Here is a 20,713-nt window from a genome sequence, read left to right on the forward strand (position 1 = left end):
CGCCTGCTAGATGGGGGTCAACTCGGGGGCCTAGGAAGACGCAACAGAGGCGAGAAGGGAAATCTTCAGACAAGTTCACCCTCTTCCGTCATTGGCGCGGCCTAGCTCTTACTAAACCTCGGGTCCATATTTCCAAACCGCCGCTCATTACAGACGCTTCTTAGGATCTGACAACCCCTCCCCAACCCGCCTTCTCGGCACCACTGCGGTGCGGCCTGAGGCTCCAATTCTGGCTTCTCCAGATCCCGGCTCGCTCGGTCTGGAGAAACAACAGAGCCCGCCAACTCCTACAAGTACTGCCCACTTAGCTCCTGGCTGAGTGCACAATAAATCCCTCGCTACTGGTACTGAAGGAACAGGGCTAACGCGAAGCGAGCGCGTGTCAAGAGTTGGAGTCCTCCTTCAATAGCGAAGGCAGCAGAGGGCCTAAACTCAAAGAAGAGCCAACGTCCCAGCCGCCACACTCACCTACACATCCATCCACGATTCTGTTTGCGGAAGCGACCGTCGGCGCCACGCGTTGTTGTTACGCCATTTCCGGGGAGTGGACGGATCACGTGACGTCGCTTTCCGCGGAGAGTGGAGCGTCGTACGACCTTTGCGCCGGAACTACGAGTCCCGTCGTGCAGCGCGCGGGGGTCAGCTGTGGGACGCGCGGAGCGGCTCGGGCAGTGGCGAGCACGTTGCTAGTGGGCGCGGCTGGCGGGCCCCGGGGGGGCGCGGCGGGGCGGGAGCGGCGAGAGTCTGCCTGACCCGGGTGGGTTCCGGCATCTTGACCCACGTTTGGTCAGGTCACTCTCCTGAGTGACACCGCCGTGGCGTCAGAGGAGCTGTCTTTCGGCCTGTGCGGCGGGAAACGCGGTGGCCTCAACGTCCTAAGAGGTAGCCCGGGCCCAAGACCTGAAAGGAACTGAGGGAGGGGTCGAGAGGGCACCTTCAATTCGGTGCATGTTAGGGAAAATACCTGGGGCGTGACCCCAACACCAGCCCGGCGACCACCGCTCCTCGGGCCGTGCCGGGAAACCGCCTGCAGGGCCGGGGTCCTGCACACTATCCGGCCCACAAGCCCTGGCGGCCGAAAGAGATCACCCCCGCCCTTCTCTGTAAGGCCCCTGGCTCGGCAAATCCGGTTTGGGGATAGTTTTTCAGCTTTGTGCTTTGTTAACCCTTTGCCCTCTGTTCTTCCCTTCGTCAGAAGACGGCTGAGGGAGGGGCCTGGGAGCCGCCGCTCTTGGAGTTACTTTAAAAATGAGCAACGTCTTAGGGACTAGTAGGTCGTTCCCTACCGCTGTATTTGGGAAGACCTGCCATACCTCCCGCTGAGGAGGCCATTCTCATCTGTCAGATTCTGGAGTGGGGGCAGCCCATCCCTATTCTTGAGAAACATTGTGGTATTATTCTGTGTTGGTTGGACTTTGGTATGGGATAGTTGGGGGGGAAAACTCACTTTGGCCATCCCCTCACGCTTCCACTGGAGAGCCCATGGCACCCACTGTACTGAAACTTGGGATTTCCATAGTTCAGGTCTTTCAACCAGGGACTTAGGGTCAAAACTGTATCTGTGAACTAAAGTTACTGATGGCGTGCATATTTTAACGTTGTTGTGCCTCAGCACCCCCATCTTAGGGGTATAAAAACGTGATTAGATTTACAGTTCATCTTGAATTCTTTACCAAAATTGATCCCTTTAAAAGCAACTTTGAAAACGTATTTTAGTGGCCTGCCTTGTCAGTAGGTAGTTACATTGAGACTTTGCAGTGGGGGTGGCAACATTTGCAGCATGTACTTTCCAATCCAGTCACTTCTAAATTGTGGGCATTAACCTTTTTTGAGGTTGTTGACCCTCTATAAACTTTGGACCAAGAATGAGGCCTATTTTTAACAAATGAGAATGAACCTTCAATTTCAGATGACTGTGCTTGTGTTTTTAATTGTATGGAGTGAGCTGTTTTGAGAATTAACTTCAGTTCCTGAATGTTGAGAACTGCAAAGGTATAGGTCCTAGGGATTGAATGTACTATGTACATATCCATGCATTAAAACTAGGCTATCATATGGCCATATTTACTGGTTCTGATGCTAAAATTTCTTGAGATAATTGCTGTTGTAATTTTAGGGAAAATGAATCTAATTTTGACTTTTTAAGAAATTTTTTCATTAGATTAAAAACCTCTTAAATATGTGTGCATGCAAACTCCACCATGAATTGATGTCATGCATGAGATATATAGAGATCACATTTTGTAAATTTTATAAAACTTAACTGAAAGTCAGTAAATTGAGAATAGAGGAAGAACGCTTGAATGTAGTTGTAGTGGAAGGAGTGAATGGCCCAGACAAAAATGTTTTAAAAGTTACTATTGTTGTTATTTTCCCCCATTATTGCCTGAGTAATGTCTGATTTTCTGAAATTTGAATTAATAATAGCAAATATTTTGGTATTTTCTGTGTGCCAGAGTAAGTGCATTACATATTTGAACTCATTTAATTCTTACATAATCCAGTGGGGTAGTTGCTGTGATTTATTTATTTATTTATTTTTTTTATAGATGAGGGTTAAGTAACTTGGCCAAGGTCATGAAGCTAGGAAGTAATAAACTAGGATTTGGACCCAGGCAAGCTGGTTCCAGAGACCAGAAGCTGTGCTAACAATGAAACCCTGCCTGCTAGAAGGCCAGGCTCAGAACTAGAAGTTGGCTGGCACATAATGGATTTTCAGAAAATTTCTTGATTCTTCCCAGTGCTTGGGTTATTATATTCAGAGAGAAAATAACTCGATAAAGACATTACTTGCTAAAATGTGAGCTCCCAACAAGGCAAGGATCATCATTTTGTTCAGTGATTTAACCTAAGTGCCTTGAACAGTGCCTGGCATACTTGGGTGATGATTGAATGAGTGAATTACCAAGAAAAGTTTTGTAAAAATCCTTTTTTTTTTAAAGGACATACAAGATTTATTTCAATTCATTTATAAGATTTCTTTATGCACTGTTTTGATTATTTGGCTCATTAGTCATCCAGCCTGCTTCCTGGTTTGGATTATACTTTTGTCAGTGAAAGGAAATGGACTAGTAACTTGCAAGTTTTTTGGTCAAAGTAAAGGTAAGCAACAGATTCAGTAGATACCATCCCTCTTTTTAAGTCATTAGTTTCCAAAATGATAGCTCTCAGAAGTATAATTTTAAAGTGTGATTTCTGTTGTGTAGTTGAAGATCACATTTTTGAAACATAAAAAAATTGTAAATGTTGATACAATCTTATAGCTTCCTAAAGATGATGGTATTCTTTGAGGTGGGAGAGAATTGTTTATGGAAGTTTTGTTTCTCCAGTCTTGGAGGAAGGACTGTTCCTCCAGTACACTTGCCAAAGTGTTCCTGCTGAAATTTTACTGCATTTTTGGAGCACATAAGATATTCTTGTTCAAAAGATTTTTGGTATAGTTGAAAGTAAGATTTGGTTGAAAAATGTAAGTTTATTATGTGTGATGTTAATTTTATATGTCAACTTAACTAGGCTATACCACCTAGTTATTTAATCAAGCACTAATCTGTGTGTTATTATGATGGCATTTTAAAGATCTGGTTAACATCTGCAATCAATTTACTTTAAAGGAGATTACCCTCAATAATGTGGATGGGCCTCATCCAATCAATTGAAGACCTGACTTTTTTTTTTTAACGTTTATTTATTTTTGAGAGAAGAAAGAGAGCGAGAGAGAGAGGGAAAATGAGTGGGGGAGGGGCAGAGAGAGAGGGAGACACAGAATCTGAAGCAGGCTGCAGGCTCTAAGCTATCAGCACAGAGCCTGACGCGGTGCCTGAACCCACAAACCATGAGATCATGACCTGAGCTGAAGTCGGACACTTAACTGACTGAGCCACCGAGGCGCCCCGAAGACCTGAATTTTAAACTGAAGTGTCTCAAGAAGAAAAAATTCTTCCTCAAGACTACAGCATTGATTTCTGCCAATTTCCAACCTGCCCATCTACCCAACACATTTTAGAGTTGCTAGCCCCCACAATTTTGTGAGCCAATCTTAAATATTTATGTATTTAGATAAATAATAATAGATTTCTAATAGAAATGTCTATCTAAATACAGATAAATCTAAAGATAGATAGCTAGAGATGTATGTATAAATTTTTTCTCTTGGTTCTGTATCTCTGGAGAAACTTGCCTGATTCAAATTTTGGTGCTGAGAGTGGTTCTAGAGAAGCAGATTCTTGAAGATGAGTTTTCTGAATTGGTTATGATGTCCCTGGAATTACCTTTCTAATCTAATTAGATTTAAAGGCACTAATAAGTGAAAAGGGCACTGATAGCCCATAGTGTGATGTGACAACAGAAATATGCAAAACCCAGAACATCACCATCCTTTGCAAGTATTTATACAAGATAAGGATGGGATGATCACATATTTGATGACTTAAAACATTTTTGTCAAATTAACAAGTATAATGAGACTGGTTGCTGACTGCTGGCTACTAACTGTGCTGGGGAAAGGGAAAAGAAAAGGATGAACTCAGGTCTTCAGATTCCCAGCTCAAACTCTACATAAATAACCTGAAATTTTTTTATATCTGCCTTAAAGAAACTTATCTCCTGTAATTGCAGAGCTGAGATTGCTGAAAACCAAACCCAAAGTCTCATCCTGCAAAGTGGCTGAATTACAATGTATAGCAGAGTATCTGCTATTAAAATGAGGGCATTGATTGAGAAGGAATGTAATCCTTAAATTTGGAATGGGGTACTGAACGCCTAAATTTTAATCCATTGTCTTTGCCCGTAGAAGCAGTCCTTCCACTCCTCTTTGAAGAATTTAACCTTGCTTTGTGGGAAGTCCCTGTAATGGTACCTTCCCTGAGGTAATTGCCTTGCAAGACAACTGATTCTCCTCAGGAACTACCCCTACCACCCTTCTTTGTTTCTAGACCTATAAGTAGACTCCCAAGTCCCCGCAGGCCCTCAAGGGGAAGCTACAAAGTGTGTTCCAGAACGAGGTGTACTGCACTCTAAAAACCACATGATTTATTTTGACTTATACATGTAGAAATCTGGGGGATTTTTTGTGGGAATGGATATTAAAGGTGGGGGATAATGGTGGAAGGAACATAAAGTTGGACAAGGCCAAATTTATTGATAATAGGGACCACTAAGCAAAGATTCTGGATTCACTGTTGTAGCCTTAGGGGTTTGGTTGGTTGGCTGAAGCATGGACAAAAGGTGACCCCCCCCCCCCCCCCAATGAAGTTAAAATACCAGACCTGCCTTGCTATGTTACAGAGAAATGGATCCAGAGACCTAGGGAGATTGGAATGGTAAGGTGTCTTAATCATGTAAGAACAACTCACCCGCTCTGGGAGGGTCTAGAGGAGATACCTTTCACCATGAAAGTGAGAAATAAATTGGTGAGGAGAACCCCAGCATCCATGAAGAACTATGGGATTGCTCTTCTCTGTGGGTCAAGAGTTCTAGCAGAAACTGCTGCCAATGAACTAGGGATCCTTAAATACAGTGAGGATAATTGGAAATTGGGCAGATATTACAGAGAGACCTATTTTCTTTCTTTTAAATTTTTTTTTAATGTTTATTTTTGAGAGAGAGCGAGAACGCATGTGCGAACGGGGGGGGGGGGGGGGGGGGGGGCAGAGAGAGAGGGAGACCAGAATCCAAAGCAGGCTCCAGGCTCCAGGCTCCGAGCTGTCAGCACGAGCCGGACGTGGGGCTCGAACTCACCGTGAGATCATGACCTGAGCCGAAGTCGGATGCTCAACTGACTGAGCCACCCAGGTGCCCTGAGAGACCTATTTTCTTAATGGCATATCTATATGTTGAAGGAAAGAAGCCAGAGGAGAGGGCGGTTGAAGTACATAGGAAGGAGAATAGCAGTAAAAAAATATAAAGAAAATGTGGTTGAGTGGAGTCCTGGAAAAGACAGGAAGAGGTTAGATTTGGAACATGGTGGAGAGCTGAGATAGTTCCTTTTCTGAGGAAGTTAATGGATTCTGAGTTGGGTGTTGATGTAGTTAACTTTAAAAGGGGCAAGGCTGAAGTTGAGAAAATTCATTCCTAATAACTTTGGCTTGTTTTTAAAGGGAAGGTGGGATAGTTTTGTCTTTATTGTGGGACCATTAGGTAGTAAATACAATAAATAAGTAAATTATATAGGATGTTAGAAGGTAAGTGCTGTGAGAAAAGAAACAGAGCAAGATAAGGAAGATTGGGACGTTGGGGAGGAGGGGAAGATTGGAAGTGGTGTTGCAATTTTAAATAGGATGGTTAGACTTCATTAAGTGGATACCATTTGAAGAGAGTCTTGTACTGGCGCGCCTGGGTGGCCCAGTTGGTTAAGCATCTGACTCAGGTCATCATCTCACAGTTTGTGAATTTAAGCACCTGGCTCTGCACTGACAGTGTGGATCCTGCTTGGGATATTCTCTCTCTCTCTCTCTCTCTCTCTCTCTCTCTCTCTCTCTCTCCCCCTTTGCCCCTCCCTGCTTGTGTGCAAGCAGGTTTTGTCTCTCAAAAATAAGTAAACGTTAAAAAAAGAAAGAATGACTTGTAGGAAGTGAAGGAATTAGCCATGCAGACATCTGGAGAAAGACTATTCCAAGCAGAAAGAACAGCTAATGCAAAATTCCTACAATACTCTTTAACTTGTTGGAAGAGCTGTAAGGGTGGCCATCGTGGCTGGAGCAGAGTGAGAAGACAGAGTGGGTGATGCATTCAGAGAGGGAAAGGAAGGAGATTATGTGAGGCAAAAGTACTTATGCCCTTATTGTAAGAGAAATTGTAGAATTTTAATTTAATTTAATAGGAGAGATGATTGTATCTTTTCTATGTTATGAGGCTGAAAATAAAGTATAAGAGGCTTGAAGAAATTGGGAAAGGTGTGGAATGGTCACTGAGAGGAAAGGGAAAGGGAAGCTGATTGGATCAAGAACCATTGTGGATTGTCACATAACATTCAGAGCCTTTCTCTGAGATCAGGTAATTTACCCTCAGTGTATGCTGGTACTAATCTACTCAGTTGTGTGATTTATGTTAGTGCTCAGCTATTGAGATGTAGTTGTAGGAAGAACAGATAGTTGGACTAGTTCCAGATTAGATTTTGTGGGCTGGTATTACAGATTGACAGAGTAGTAATTCAAGTAATGCACTATAGAATTGAAGCTGGATAAAGACTTCTGAGTGAAACCTGGAGGAGCTGTTACATTTGAAAGAAAAAAGGAGGTAGGGTGGGGTAAGGCCTTGGAACTAGAATCCAGAAGGTAAGGGAGTGAAGGCTCAAAGTAGAGGCTGCAGAGAGTGGGATAGTGTAGTTTCAGGATTTCAGTTGTGGGGCAATATCAGATAATTTCAAGGTGGAATGCATTGCTAAAGAAGCTGGGATTTTGCATGGGTCATCCAAATGGAGTAATGGTAAAAGTTTAGATGAAGGAAGAATACAAACTTGATTTGGCTGGGTTGACACATGAGAAGGTAAAGAAGGAAAACTAGAACTAATTATTGTTACAGCATGCTAAATGCTAGATGCTTAACACTGTATCTCATTTCATTGTCATAAATACCATATGATAAAAGTGTAATTAACCCCATTTTAGGGATAAGGAAAAAAACTAAGTAAAGTAATGCCAGAAAAGTTGGAACTCAGATCTTTCTGATTGCAAAGCCTACTTTTTTCCCATTGCAATGGGATAACACCTGCCAGCCCAGAAAAGAAGGGAGTAGAAGTGGAACCATGTGGATTCTGGACCAGTGTTAGGATTACAGATCACCATGGTTTGCCTTGTGAAATTTAGACCCTCTGTAAAGACATAAAGATATAAACATTTTATGTAAATGAATATATTTACATGGTAATTTTGGAAAAAATCACTGATTTTCTATACAAATGATACATTTCACATTTAAGACTGCTCTGGAAATCAATTATTAATGAAATTCTTTAGGAATTCACTAGGCAGCATGATTTAACTTTTCTTGAAGGTTAAGAATTTAACAATGGCTCCATCATTACCACAGCTTGTATATGTCGCTCAGTTCTTGTATTAGAAAGTTCAAAAGCAGAATAGGTTGAAGGAGGTGGATTTTATAATATAAATTAAATTGAAGGCATCAAATGCATTAAGGAGGAGGAGAGTAACAGCCCAGAAAATACTACAAATAAACTTGCATGCTTTTACTTTTTCTAAGCATCAGTCAAGGTGTGATTAAGACAAGAGATTGAAATGAACAAATTAGAATATTAATCTATTGAAAGAAGCAAATTTGAGTGTCCTCCTGTTTGATAGTAATTGAGAGGGTTTGTATAACTAGAGGCAATTCTTTTCCTATCCCTTTTGTTATGTTTCAGCTTGATGAGTTCTACAATTGATCCCTTCCTCATACCTATTCTTCAGGTTAAAGCTGTACTAAATATGAGTTGTATCTGGCAAGGCCACATAGTGTACTTAAAAAAAAAAAAAGTTAATGGGTTTTATTTTTTAGACAAGTGTAGGTTTATAGAAACATGGAACACAGATAATAACAGAGAATTCCCATATTATCTAACCCTACCCCCACAGTTTCCCCTATATCTTGTAGTAGTGTGGCACATTTGTTAGAATTGAAGTACTAACTGAAGTCCACGGTTTGTGTTAGGGTTCATTCTTTGTCTTGTACAATTATTTATGTAAGTTTTGACAAATGTATAATGACATTTATCCACCACTACGGGATCATATAGAATATTTTGCTGCCTAAAAGGGCCCTGTGCTCCACCTAAATATCTTTTCCCTCTCTCACTGTGCAGCCTCTGAAACCACTGCTGTTCTTTTTTTGTTTAATTTTTTTTTAAGTTTTATTTATTTATTTTTGAGAGAGAGAGACAGAGAGAGTGATTGGGGGAGGGGCAGAGAGAGGGAGAGAGAGAATCCCAAGCAAGCTCTGTGCTGTCAGCACCGAAACACGGGTTTCGACCTGAGCCGAAACCAAGAGTCGGACTCAACCAACTGAGCCACCCAGGTGCCCCTGAAACCACTGCTGTTCTTACTGTCTCTGTAGTTTTGTCTTTTCCAGAATGTGTTAGAGTTGGAATCATATAGTATATAGCCTTTCAGACTGACTTCTTTCACTAGGCAACATGATTCCTCCGTGTCGTTTAATGGCTTCACAGCTTCATAGCTCATTTCTTTTTATCAGTAAATACTAGTCTGTTGTTTGGAGGTACTCAGCATGCTTATCCATTCACCTAATCAAAGACTTCTTGGTTGTTTCCAGTTTGGGGCAATTACTGATAAAGCTGCTATTAATGTTTGTGTGGGAGGTTTTTCTGTAGACATAACTTCTCAACTTATTTGGGTAAGTACCTAGGAGTGCTATTGCTGGATCATACAGTAAGCCTATGTTTAGCTTTCTTTGAAGCTGCCAAACTGTTTTCCAAATTGCCTATGCCATTTTGCATTCCCACCAGCACATTCCCTCCACATTCTCACAAACATTTGGTGTTTGTTAGTGTTTTGAATACTAGTTATTCTAATAGGTGTGTAGTAGTATCTCATTACTGTTTTAATTTGCAACTTCCTAGTGACAAATGATGTTGAACATCTATTTTTTAATTGGCATACAATTGGCATATAAGATATTAATTTCAGTTGTACAACATAATGACTCAATATTTGTATATATTGCAAAATGAACACCACAGTAAGTCTGTTTAACATCCATTGCCATATATGTCTTCCTTCCCAGGCTCTGGCAACCACTAATTTGTTCTCTATATGAGTTCAGATTTCCTCTTCTTTTTTCTTTTAAGATTCTACACATAAGTGAGATCACATAGTATTTTTCTTCCTCTAGAGTTCATAATACATTTTTATCTCATCTAAGTCCATATTCAAATGATACTATAATACTTCATGTGTAGTTACATGTGCCTTACTGTGGAGTGTTATCATAGGGTATTCTCAATTCCTTGTGACAACACTATCTTTCATTTCACTTATGTGCTATTAATCACCTAACGTATTACTAGTATGACTTTAAACAGTTATCTTCTACATCAATTAATAATAAAAAAGATTTTGCCTTTGTTGATTCCTTCTCTGTCAATCTTTCTTTTTTTTATGTAGATCCAAATTTCCATGTTGTTTCCTTTTTGAAGGTCAAGTGTATTGGCGATGAATTCCCTCCGGTTTTTTTATTTGATAAAATAATTTATTTCTTTTCCATTTTGATGGATAATTTTGCTGCATACAGAATTCTACTTTGATAATTTTTCTGAATGCACTTTAAATATTCACTTTCTTTTGTGCCTGGTTTCTGATGAGACGTTGGCTCTAACTTTATTCCTGCTCCCCTCTAGGTAAGGTCCACCCCCCACCCCCGATTCTTTCAAGATTTTCTCTTTGTCTTTGATTTTCTGCAACTGGAATATGATATGCCCAGATAGGGATTTTAGATATTTATCCTACTTGATTCTCAGAGCTTCCTGGACCTGTGGTTTGGTGTTTGTTAGTAATTTTGGACAATTCTCATGTATTATTACTTCAGATATTTCTTTTACTTCTTTCTTTGTTCTTCTGGCATTCCTACCATGTGTATGTTACAACTTCTGAAGTTGTCCCATATGCTTGGATGTTTTGTTCTGGTATTTTTGTATGTGTCTTGGTATGGGGAAAGGGTGCATTTTTTTTTTTTTTTCCTCTTTGCATTTCAGTTTAGCAAGTTTCTATTGACATCCCTTCAGGTTCACTGATTCTTTCCTTGGGTATGTGGATTATAAATCCACCAGGAATTCATTAAAGGCATTCTTCATTTCTGTTACAGTGTATTTGTTTTGTAACATTTCCTTTTGATGCTTTGAATTTCCACTTTGCTTACATTATATGTTGTTTACTTTTCCCATTCAAGCTCTTAACATATTATAGTTATTAACTGCTCAAAACTGTCCAAATTGAAGATGCTACACTGAATTTAGAAGTCATTTATTAGAGATAAATCAAGTCTTTTAAAAACTGACAGATTGTTGACATTCATGGAATTGAATTAGTTGAACACCCACTGGATGCCAGGTTTTGCACTAGTCCCTGTCACTACTGGGAATCAAGACAAACTCCTCAGTCTCCAGGAACTTAAAGTCCACAGAGAAAAAGAAGATTCCAGTATCTACATTTTCAGTGCAATTTTCTGTGTAGTTTGTGGGGTTCAGGGACTTCAGAAGGAATTAGTGCTGTGCTGTGACTTGCAGGAAAATGGTAGTTAGAAGAAGTAAACCATTTTTTTAATATTTATTTATTTTTGAGAGAGAGACAGAGTGTGAGCAGGGGAGGGGCAGAGAGAGAGACACACAGAATCCAAAGCAGGATCCAGGCTCAGCTGTCAGCACAGAGCCCGATACGGGGCTCGAACCATTGAACCATGAGATCATGACCTGAGCTGAAGTTGGATGCCTAACTGACTGAGCCACCCACGTGCCCCAAAGTAGAACCATTCTTTATAGAGGATTTGTCTACTTTGTGATTTTGTTTGCATAAGGCATCTGTGACAGTGCCCTGTGGGCTGGAGGACTTGAAACAAGCCAGAAGACTATTCCTCCCACTCCTGCTTTAACCTGAGCAACTTTGCTTTGATTTATTTATTTTTATTGAACTTCCAAGTAAGATTTTGTTTGACAAGAGTTTTTTGAATTCACACAATAGAAAACTAAATCTTGCTATTGGAATTTTTTTCAACTGTCTTTTTAGTTAGCGTGTTATTTGGTATATAAAAATGAAATATAAATTACTTAATTCCTTTTGCACTCAGTTGTATTTCTAGTGCTGTTTGAATGTTTTAGTGTTCCAGGTTGTGAGGAACAGAAACATGTTCATATAATCTTAAGCAGTGTGGGTTTGGTTAGGATACAGAGGGAGTAAAGGAATCTCATGAACTAATTCATTTGCCTCATGGAACTGGAATTTGAGGATATAGCTTCTCTAGAATTTCAACAGCATTCTAACATTTGTGCTTTCTCAAAGGCATTTGTTCCAATCCATTCTTTCTTCTCTATTATTCCTTTAACTTGGCTTCTCTTTTTTTGGTTCCCACTGCTTCCTTATACTTTTACTCCTTTCTTTTTCTTTCTTTCTTTCTTTCTTTCTTTCTTTCTTTCTTTCTTTCGTATGGTTGACATACAATGTCACATTAGTTTCAGGTATACAAGGTAGTGATTTGACAATTCTATACTTTATGCTAGGCTCCCGTAAGTGTAGCTACCATCTGTCACCGTACAACACTATTAATGTATCATTGACTGTATTCCTTATGCTGTGTCTTTTATTCCCATGATTTATTCATCCTGAAACTGGAAGCTTTATACCTTTACTCTTTACCACTATGTCTTCATCTTCTCTTTGCCTCAGAATTGCTACATGAGAGACCGGACTTTCAGACATGTATATTACTGCTGCTTCATGCCTGGTCTTGGGCCTATGCCTAAGAGACTGGATATTATTGGTTTGATTAGTACAGTTTCATATAGTTTTTCAAGTTTTGTGCCAGAGCCATCCTAGGCAACTGTTTTCGTTTATCCTGTATAATCCCTGTTCAGCTCAGGCACTGATCCTTAGGCTGTTTTCACTGTGAATAAGGGCAACAGACTATCTTGTTTACTTACAATAATAACTTGTAACATTTTATGAGCACTTGCTACATGCTAGTCATTTTCTGAACATTTTTACATTTATTTTCATCTGGTAACCTTATGAAGAAGATGCTATTATTAACCCCATGTTACAAATTGGAAACCAGGGCACAAGGGGGCTAAATTAACTTGTTTATTAGTAGATAGTTTATAGTTATAGTGTTTTCAGGATGTGAACTTGGGCAGTCTGACCTCTTGGATACTCTCAGTTGTTAAACTCTACTGCCTGCTCACGAAAATTAAGTCATGACAGAATCAGTATCCCTACCATACAGGGTAGGATTGTATACTGAGAATTAGGCACCAGTAATCATATGCCATTCACTTGTAGTGTTAACAGCTTTTATGACATAATTCTAAAGTGGAAAAGGATAGTCATAACAAGCAGTGTAATCATGTCACTTTTCTTGGGTCCTGTAATACATTTCATCATTTATTTCTATAACTGAAGCATAAGCAGTTTAGAACACTTCCTCATCTATAGATATGAGAATTTCATATCTAGGGGTAGGAAATAACAGGCAGCTTTTGTTATATGCTAAGTCTCATGATTTAAAAAATATATTACTGAAATTACTGTATTTCATTGGAAGAAATTCAAATTTAAGTTGTTCATCACTCCAGGTTCTGCATTTGTATCTGAAATAGAGTCCTGTTAGTTCACAGCTTCTTCAGGCCACTCATCCACTTGTCCAGATATAACTGATTTGATCTGAGTAGTGTTTATGAGGAGTAGCACTTCCATCATTGACCGATAACCAAAAACTTTTATCTTTAATTGAAAAGATGAACAGACTAATAAAATCCAGAAATGGAAACTGCCAGTGGGCTGAGGCCATTATACACAGGTGCTTGCTGTGAGACAAGATAACTCCTACCTTGCTTTGGTTTTATTGTTCCTGAAGCCTGTTCATTCCAGGATATGTATGATACTACTCAGTCTGTACTTGCCCTCTACTTTTACTTGCATTCATCTGAAGTAGGTTTGTTCCTTGAAATCTAATGAGTCTTACTGTGTATGTCGTCAGTATTGTGATCACTTTGGAAGTATAGAGCTGTACTGTCAAATATGGTAGCTATTACCCATATGTTGCCATTTAATTTAAATTAATTTTAATTTTTGTTTTTAATTTAAAAGTTAATTTTAAGGTAAAAGTTAACTTCTTGGGGGGCACCTGGGTGGCCTAGTCAGTTAGGTGTCTGACTCTTGATTTAGGTTCAGATCCTAGTCTTGCAGTTTGTGGTTTTGAGCCCCACTTTGGGCTCTGCACTGGCAGTGAGGACCCTACTTGGGATTCTCTCCCTCTTCCCTTGTCTCTCTGCCCCTCCCCTGCTCTCTCTCAAAAATAAGTAAACTTTTTAAAAAAGGTTAATTTCTTGGGCCCTATATTTCCTTAGGGCACTTTTATCATGTGTCTTACATGTCTTAGTTTACTGAAAATTGGCACTGTTTCTTTCTTCTGGAAGTGGCCATATAGCTTAGTGATTAAGTTTGAATCCCAGCTCCTCCACTCACCAGTTGAATGATATTTCTTCTGTGCTTTAGTGTCCTCAAATATGAAAAGATGACAATAGTCCCTCCTTCATAGGATTGTTATGAGGATAATCTGAGTTAATACATGTAAAGTGTTTATAAAACTCCTACCACATATTAGGGGCTCAAAAATATCTTGATGATGATGATGATGATGATGATGATGACGGCAACAATAATGGATGATACCTTTGCCACCATGTTGCCTCTGTCACTGAAGCCATTTGCTGGGCCTAGAGAAATGATCCCCAAATTCATACTGTCAGGTGTGACCTGGCAGTAGGAGATTCTGATTTGTTAGGTCTAGATGGAGACCAGGAATCTGGTTTTTTCAGATTACCTCTCCTTTCCTTCAGTATCCCCACCCTGCCATGATTCTAATATGTAGCCAGTTTTAGAAACCACTAGCCCAAAGGTTGGCTTCTAAGGGAACAAATAATACAGGGGTGACTCTTAAAAATGTGATGCTAAGTGAAAGAAGCCAGTCACAAGAGACCACATAATATAATTCCATTTATATGAAATTTCCAGAATACACAAATATAGAGAGAAAATAGATTAATAGTTGCAGGGGCTGGGATGGGGAGGAAATGGTGAGTGACTGTTCGTGGGTATGGGGTTTCTTTTTGGGGTGATGAAAATGTTCTAAACTGAGATTGTGAGGATGGTTTCACAATTGTGAATATACTAAAATTTCTTGAATTCTACACCTTAAATGAGCATGAGAATTGTATCTCAATAAAGATGTGTGTGTTTTTTTTTAATGGGCAATAAGAAGTGGGATGGGAAAAAAATATTTTCTTTAGGAGGGAGTAGTTGGGGAAACCAGGGAAAAGGGTACAAACTGGAAGCTTGGAAAGAGGCTTTTTAAAAATCTTTTTTTTCTTTGGGGCTCCTGGGTGGCTCAGTCGGTTAAGCATTGAGTTTGTCTCAGGTCATGATCTTGCAGTTTGTAGGTCCAGTCCTGCGTTGGGCTCTGTGCTGACAGCCCATGCCATCAGCCCAGAGCCTGGAGCCTGTCGAATTCTGTGTCTCCCTCTCTCTCTGCTCCTCCCCCACTTGTGCCTCTCTCTCTCTCTCTCTCTCTCTCTCTCTCTCTCTCTCTTTCAAAAATAAATAAACACTAAAAAAAAATTAGGGGTACCTGAGTGGCTCAGTCGGTTAAGCATCTGGCTCTTGGTTTCGGCTCAGGTCATGATCTCATGGTTTCGTGAGTTCAAGACCTGCACTGGGCTCTGTGCTGGCAGCATGGAGCCTGCTTGAGATTCTCTGCTCTTCCTCCACTCTGTCTCTGTCTCTCTCAAATAAAATAAAATAAAACTTACAAAATAAAACTACTTTATAAAAAAATTTTTTTTAATCTTTTTTTTCTTTTATTCACAAACACACAATAATCTGATTATCTGAAAGTTAGTCTGGGAACTTGAACTCCTGGAAAACAGCCTTGTAAAGGAAGTAGATTTAAAAGCAAAACAGAAAGTCTTTGATTCAGAAAACACCACTAAAGCCACAGACAGGAATAATTCAAAGATAATGGTGCTGGAGAAAATCCTCAAATCCAACAAAAATAAAGACCAAAAAAACATAGTAAAATATTCAAAAGGAATTTTTTTGTGTGTGAAAAATGAAGCCATATATATACTTGACAAATTTTAGGTTATAATTCCACCTGAGCTAATTCTTAGACTAAATGATCAGTTGATGCTTTTCACCTTTGGAATAGGCATAGCATAGATTTATAGAAAACAAAACAACTTAGGACATGGACTGTAAGAAAGCACAATAAGACATCCTTTACTTAATGCTTGACTTTCACAACAAATAACAAGTCAATTTCATAAAAGTAATTAAGGACTTAATCATTTTTCTCTATGGTCTTTCTTAGTCATTTAATATTTAAGTCATTATTTGAAGCACCTATTATCATCCCTGTAGTTTTTTGTTAACTGGTCTGATTCTTCAGATTGTTACTTGTCATTGACTTTGCTTTTCATTGCAGTAATCTTCAGTATCCCCTTTAAAGGTTTCCTGGGAGCCTATTTTCAGATATGCAGTTTCATTTCATAATTTATTTACATTGTGTTGTTGTATTATCAGCGAGAGCCTAATAGAAGCTGATGTTAATTTTTAATTAGGGATGAGTTAGGAGATCATATGGGGACAATTCATTAGTGGATATTTTTATATAATGATAGACAGCTTTGTACCCCAGATAACAGATACTCATGTGAAATGGAGTATCTGTATTTATTGGAGTGCTAACTCAAATACTGTTGACTTATTTAGTGTACAGTTTAAAAAATAAGATCAGTTATTCACAATGTAGTAGAAGTAGTAAGATTGCTGGTGTGGGGTCAGGGTGGAGATTAGTGGTCAGGTGACACTCCCTGATATTAAGGGAAGGGAACTAATTTGCTATATAGTAATGCATATTGTAATTCTGTTTAACCAGTGGGAGAACCTATGTCTAGAGAAGCTAAGTAATTTGCTCAAAATAATAACACTGTTAACTCAGTTGTGTCTATCGTATTCCAAAGTCTATATTCTTCTAAAATTACATTATACTGTCTTTCTGACAAAAAGTTTTAGATATCTGGAAACTATCTCCTTACCGGCGAAAGCAATTAATTTAGTCCAAAGGGATTATAGAATAAATGGTACTTGTATCAACTATTTATCAGACCTTAACAGTTGTAATAACTTACATGATGCTTGTTCACTTACAAAAGCAGTTTTACATCAGAAATTTCATGTAATTTCTATAACAACCCTGTGAAGTAATCCTCATTTTACTAGTGAATTTAGACTTAAAATGTCAAAGGCGATCGTATAGAATTATGTCCCCACAACATGAGGGCCCAGATTTTTGTTTCTAGATCTTATGATTTTTCCATTATACTACACAGCTTCTTTGTAGAAAAACAGAAGTCCTACAAACATCCCTTTTGTAACAATAAGATAACCTCAAAACATTATCCTCTGTGATGTCTGCTAGACTAGTTTACTATATCCTATTTAAAAGATGTATTTTAGTAATGTTTTAAAATTGTGATATGTTAGAACTACATACCTTAACATTAATTTCTGTGGATTTGGTAGCAGTGTCTGTCCTTTATTTCCTAATAGTTAATTTGTTTTTAAGTGGATTAGTTTAAAATGGAAATCTATGTATAGTCCTAATTTTTTTTTTTTATCTGGTCTCTGTAGAAGCCGAAATCCACTAATCACCGTTCTTCAAAATGCAATGGAATGTATCAAGGTCTATATTCCGACTGGCACATAGGACATGCATGGAACCACACTGTCAAAACATAAAGGGACAATTACTTTTGTATAAAGCTGAATCCAGAGTAGTTTTGGTACAGGGCCCTCAAAAACAATGGCTGCACTTATCAGCTGTCCAATGTGTTGCAAAGGAAAAGAAGTCATTTACTGCTCATCCACCCCAACCGGGGGTCCTTCACCATAGACAGTGGGAGCAAGATATTTTATCCAAGAGGGTTATATCATCCAATGCCACATCCCCAGGAACTCCTTCGGAAAGAAAGGAAGAGCCTGATCCTTTACAAGACAAATCTATTAGTCTTTATCAGCGATTTAAGAAAACATTTAGACAATATGGAAAAGTTTTGATTCCAGTACATCTAATAACTTCTGGTGTTTGGTTTGGAACATTTTATTATGCAGCCATAAAGTAAGTTTTTGCTTGGTTGAGCACCTTTCCCTGTTTTATCAGAATGTTAATCTTCTTAATTGTACTAATGAAAGCCTTAAATAGTTTTAATGCTTTAATGTCTTTAACTGATGACTGTTTGTCATAGCTGTTTTTGATATTTTCTTAGCTAAATTGGCTTTGTGTGTATAACAGGCATTATACTAACATTTTAAATGGTATCATCTCATTTAATTCTCATAACTATATGAAGCAGGTAGTGTAATTATTCCCATTTTATTAATGAAATTAAGCAATAATAAGTCAAAATAACTTAGGTTTTCCCAAAATATTTTGGTGGCTTATTTCAGAGCCCGTGCTCTTATGCTCATCTGTCAATGTAAGAGAGTTCAGAAATTTGGCAGCACCATAAGTTCTATACTTCTGTATTTCTTGAAGTTTTCATGAATATAAAAAATTACCTATTATTTTGCCTTATGTATGATTTTGGTGGGAAGTTAATATGATATTTTTGCCAAAACCTGGCTAATACCTGTTGCAGATACAAAAATAAACAAATTGCAGACTTATGTTTTAGTGTTACCCACATCTGATAAATGTCAAGGTAAGGTCTTTTGTTTTAATCAGAAGTTAATTTGTTGTATACTTAAAACTAAGAGTGTAGATCTTGTGTTAGGTGTTCTTACCACCACTAAAATAAACTTTTAAAAATAGTTAATTTGGTGGGCCTAGCCTGTAGGTATTGTAAAACACAAAATTTCTAAATGTGCTTTTCTTGTTAAATATAAATATTCTTCCTTTCTTTTAAGGTAAGTTATTTATGGTGTTTTAGGAGCAGGAGCACACATTGAAACAGATCTCAATGATTTCCAGTTTGTTTTTAACACTAGTAACCAAAGTGTTTTGATGCATGTGTGCCTGTTCTTTGAACGTACTGTGTGGGCTTTTCTTGTAGTGGCCTGGGCTATAAGAGCTGAAGGAGCTCACCATCCTGAGGGCAATGAAATGGCCCGATGTTGTACACTACTTTGACATTTTAGTAAAATCTCCTATGGCTCTAGAATTATTTTATTCTTTCTAAAAGTCCACTGATATTCAATATTTGGTTTTATTTAATGGTTTGATATTAAGGTATTAATAAAATATGTCATTTTGGGGACAAAGTTATTTTTTACAAGCTAAAAGATAATGACTACTTTTGGAAAACACAGGATTAGAGGTGTTTCTTTACAAAAGTTCTAAAAGGGTTTTTTACCTTGTGTAGTTGATGCTGTTCTGATTCTCTTTACATCTTTCTCTCCATTATCTTCCTAATATTCAATTATATCCTTCTTTATCATGTATTATTATCCTTTATAGAAGATACTTATATGTACACTTAATGGAATTATCTTTCTCATTAATGACATTTTTATGAACATGTGTAATATTTATGGAAGTCTTCAAAACTGCCCTTGGTTTAAATCATGTACCATTTTGAATAAAAATTATTATAGGATTTAGCTGTATTTAATTAACGTGTACATATCAAATGTTCTTTTTTGAACCATTGAGGGTTTCCTGATGCAGTGCTCTGGAAAATGATATGAGTGATAGTTCTGTCCACCTTAGGTTGCCCTTTATAAGCATTTGGCCAGGTGGCCTTGGAGGGAGCAATTTATGTTTTTAATTAATTGAATATGAGGTCTCATTTGGACTGTTAAAAGGAGCACTTTTGTTCCTTTTACTTTTCCTTACCTTCTTAAGTAAAAGAGTTCTATAAATGAAAAAGCAGACCCCAAGTAACCTAGTGATATGAATAATTATGCTTAAGACTTTTTCAATGTTGTCTGGCACTCAGGTGGTTGTGGTAACATTCTGTTGTTCCCTGTGTGTGCATTATCCTTCTCCCTCTTTTTCTGCAGAATGGTTTGTATATAAACATGGTGGTAAGAACATCCACTTTAAAGTCATGTCCCTTTATCCATCACAATTTGCCTTTTGGCTCTTTGTCAGCATGGGACTGTGGTTGCCAGACCCAACACCACTGCACTGGTCCAGTTCTGTTCTACCATCACACAGTTAATTTCAATTTTGTAGGATGTGTTGCTTCCCAGAACAGTTCCTAATGTTTTTATTAAATCCTATGCCTTCAGAAAGTTGATTTCTTCTAAGTAACGATCTTATCACAGGTAATACTTACAAAATAAGGATTGAGAATATGTTCTAATGGCAGTGCATCTTTCACTGCGATGTGGTTTTATTGCTAGATTGAAGTTGATTGTATTAAATATAGGTTTTCAATTCAACTGACAAGAGATTGGCTTTATTTTTTTTTGTTGTTGTAGCTGGGCAAATTCTCTGTTACTTGCTTATTACCTACTTAACTAGTAAAAGAAAGGGAAAAAATAGTTTGTAACTTGGAAGATGGGCATTTGACATCACACTGTGTTACTGACCAGTGTTTGTTTTAGTCACTCTGACAACTAGAATTATTACCACTTTTCTAGACATCAGAGAACGAAATGCCATTCTGTATTTAGTTAACTCAGTGATAAAGATCTTAGACTTCTGAAACATTTTATTTCAGGGAGATCTAAATTGTATATGTTAATAGATTTTACTTTAAGCTTTGTTGTCTGTTCTATCTGGCAAACCTTGCAGAGATCTTACATCTTCCAACCAGAAATGCTCTCTGATCAAATGTAGCTTTGTGAGGATGGTTTTGTCCATAGGGCATCATAGTGAGATGCCTCGTGTTTTAGGCCTTAAGTCTCTAAAGTTACAGATCCATTCTGAGGCAAAATCCTGCCTAATTTTTACTGCATTTTATCTGTACTGTGAATGTGTTTATGCTCTTGCG

At 38.3% G+C, this 20,713-nt stretch overlaps 2 protein-coding genes across 5 annotated transcripts in view; one reads left to right on the forward strand and one right to left on the reverse strand.

Moving 5' to 3' along the window:
- Positions 1 to 559, reverse strand: part of RNMT (RNA guanine-7 methyltransferase) — a 35,545-nt gene extending 34,986 nt beyond the window's left edge. Inside the window, exon 1 of the mRNA XM_019433873.2 lies at positions 469 to 559. The gene's annotated coding sequence lies outside the window, so the exon portion shown is untranslated. The remainder of the gene's footprint in view (positions 1 to 468) is intronic.
- Positions 560 to 633: 74 nt separating this feature from the next.
- FAM210A (family with sequence similarity 210 member A) overlaps positions 634 to 20,713 on the forward strand; it is a 28,987-nt gene continuing 8,907 nt past the window's right edge. The window contains exons 1-4 of one of the 4 annotated variants that reach the window (XM_053902342.1): positions 634 to 882; positions 2,943 to 3,102; positions 4,790 to 4,865; positions 17,406 to 17,892. In XM_053902342.1, coding sequence (XP_053758317.1) covers positions 17,438 to 17,892 — 455 coding nt within the window. In that variant the 5' untranslated portion in view covers positions 634 to 882; positions 2,943 to 3,102; positions 4,790 to 4,865; positions 17,406 to 17,437. The remainder of the gene's footprint in view (positions 883 to 2,942; positions 3,103 to 4,789; positions 4,866 to 17,405; positions 17,893 to 20,713) is intronic. The other 3 variants (XM_019433877.2, XM_053902341.1, XM_019433874.2) reach the window with 3 other exon arrangements.

Source organism: Panthera pardus, unplaced genomic scaffold, assembly GCF_024362965.1.
Source record: "Panthera pardus isolate Hobbes unplaced genomic scaffold, ASM2436296v1 HiC_scaffold_15, whole genome shotgun sequence".
Lineage (NCBI taxonomy): Eukaryota > Metazoa > Chordata > Mammalia > Carnivora > Felidae > Panthera > Panthera pardus.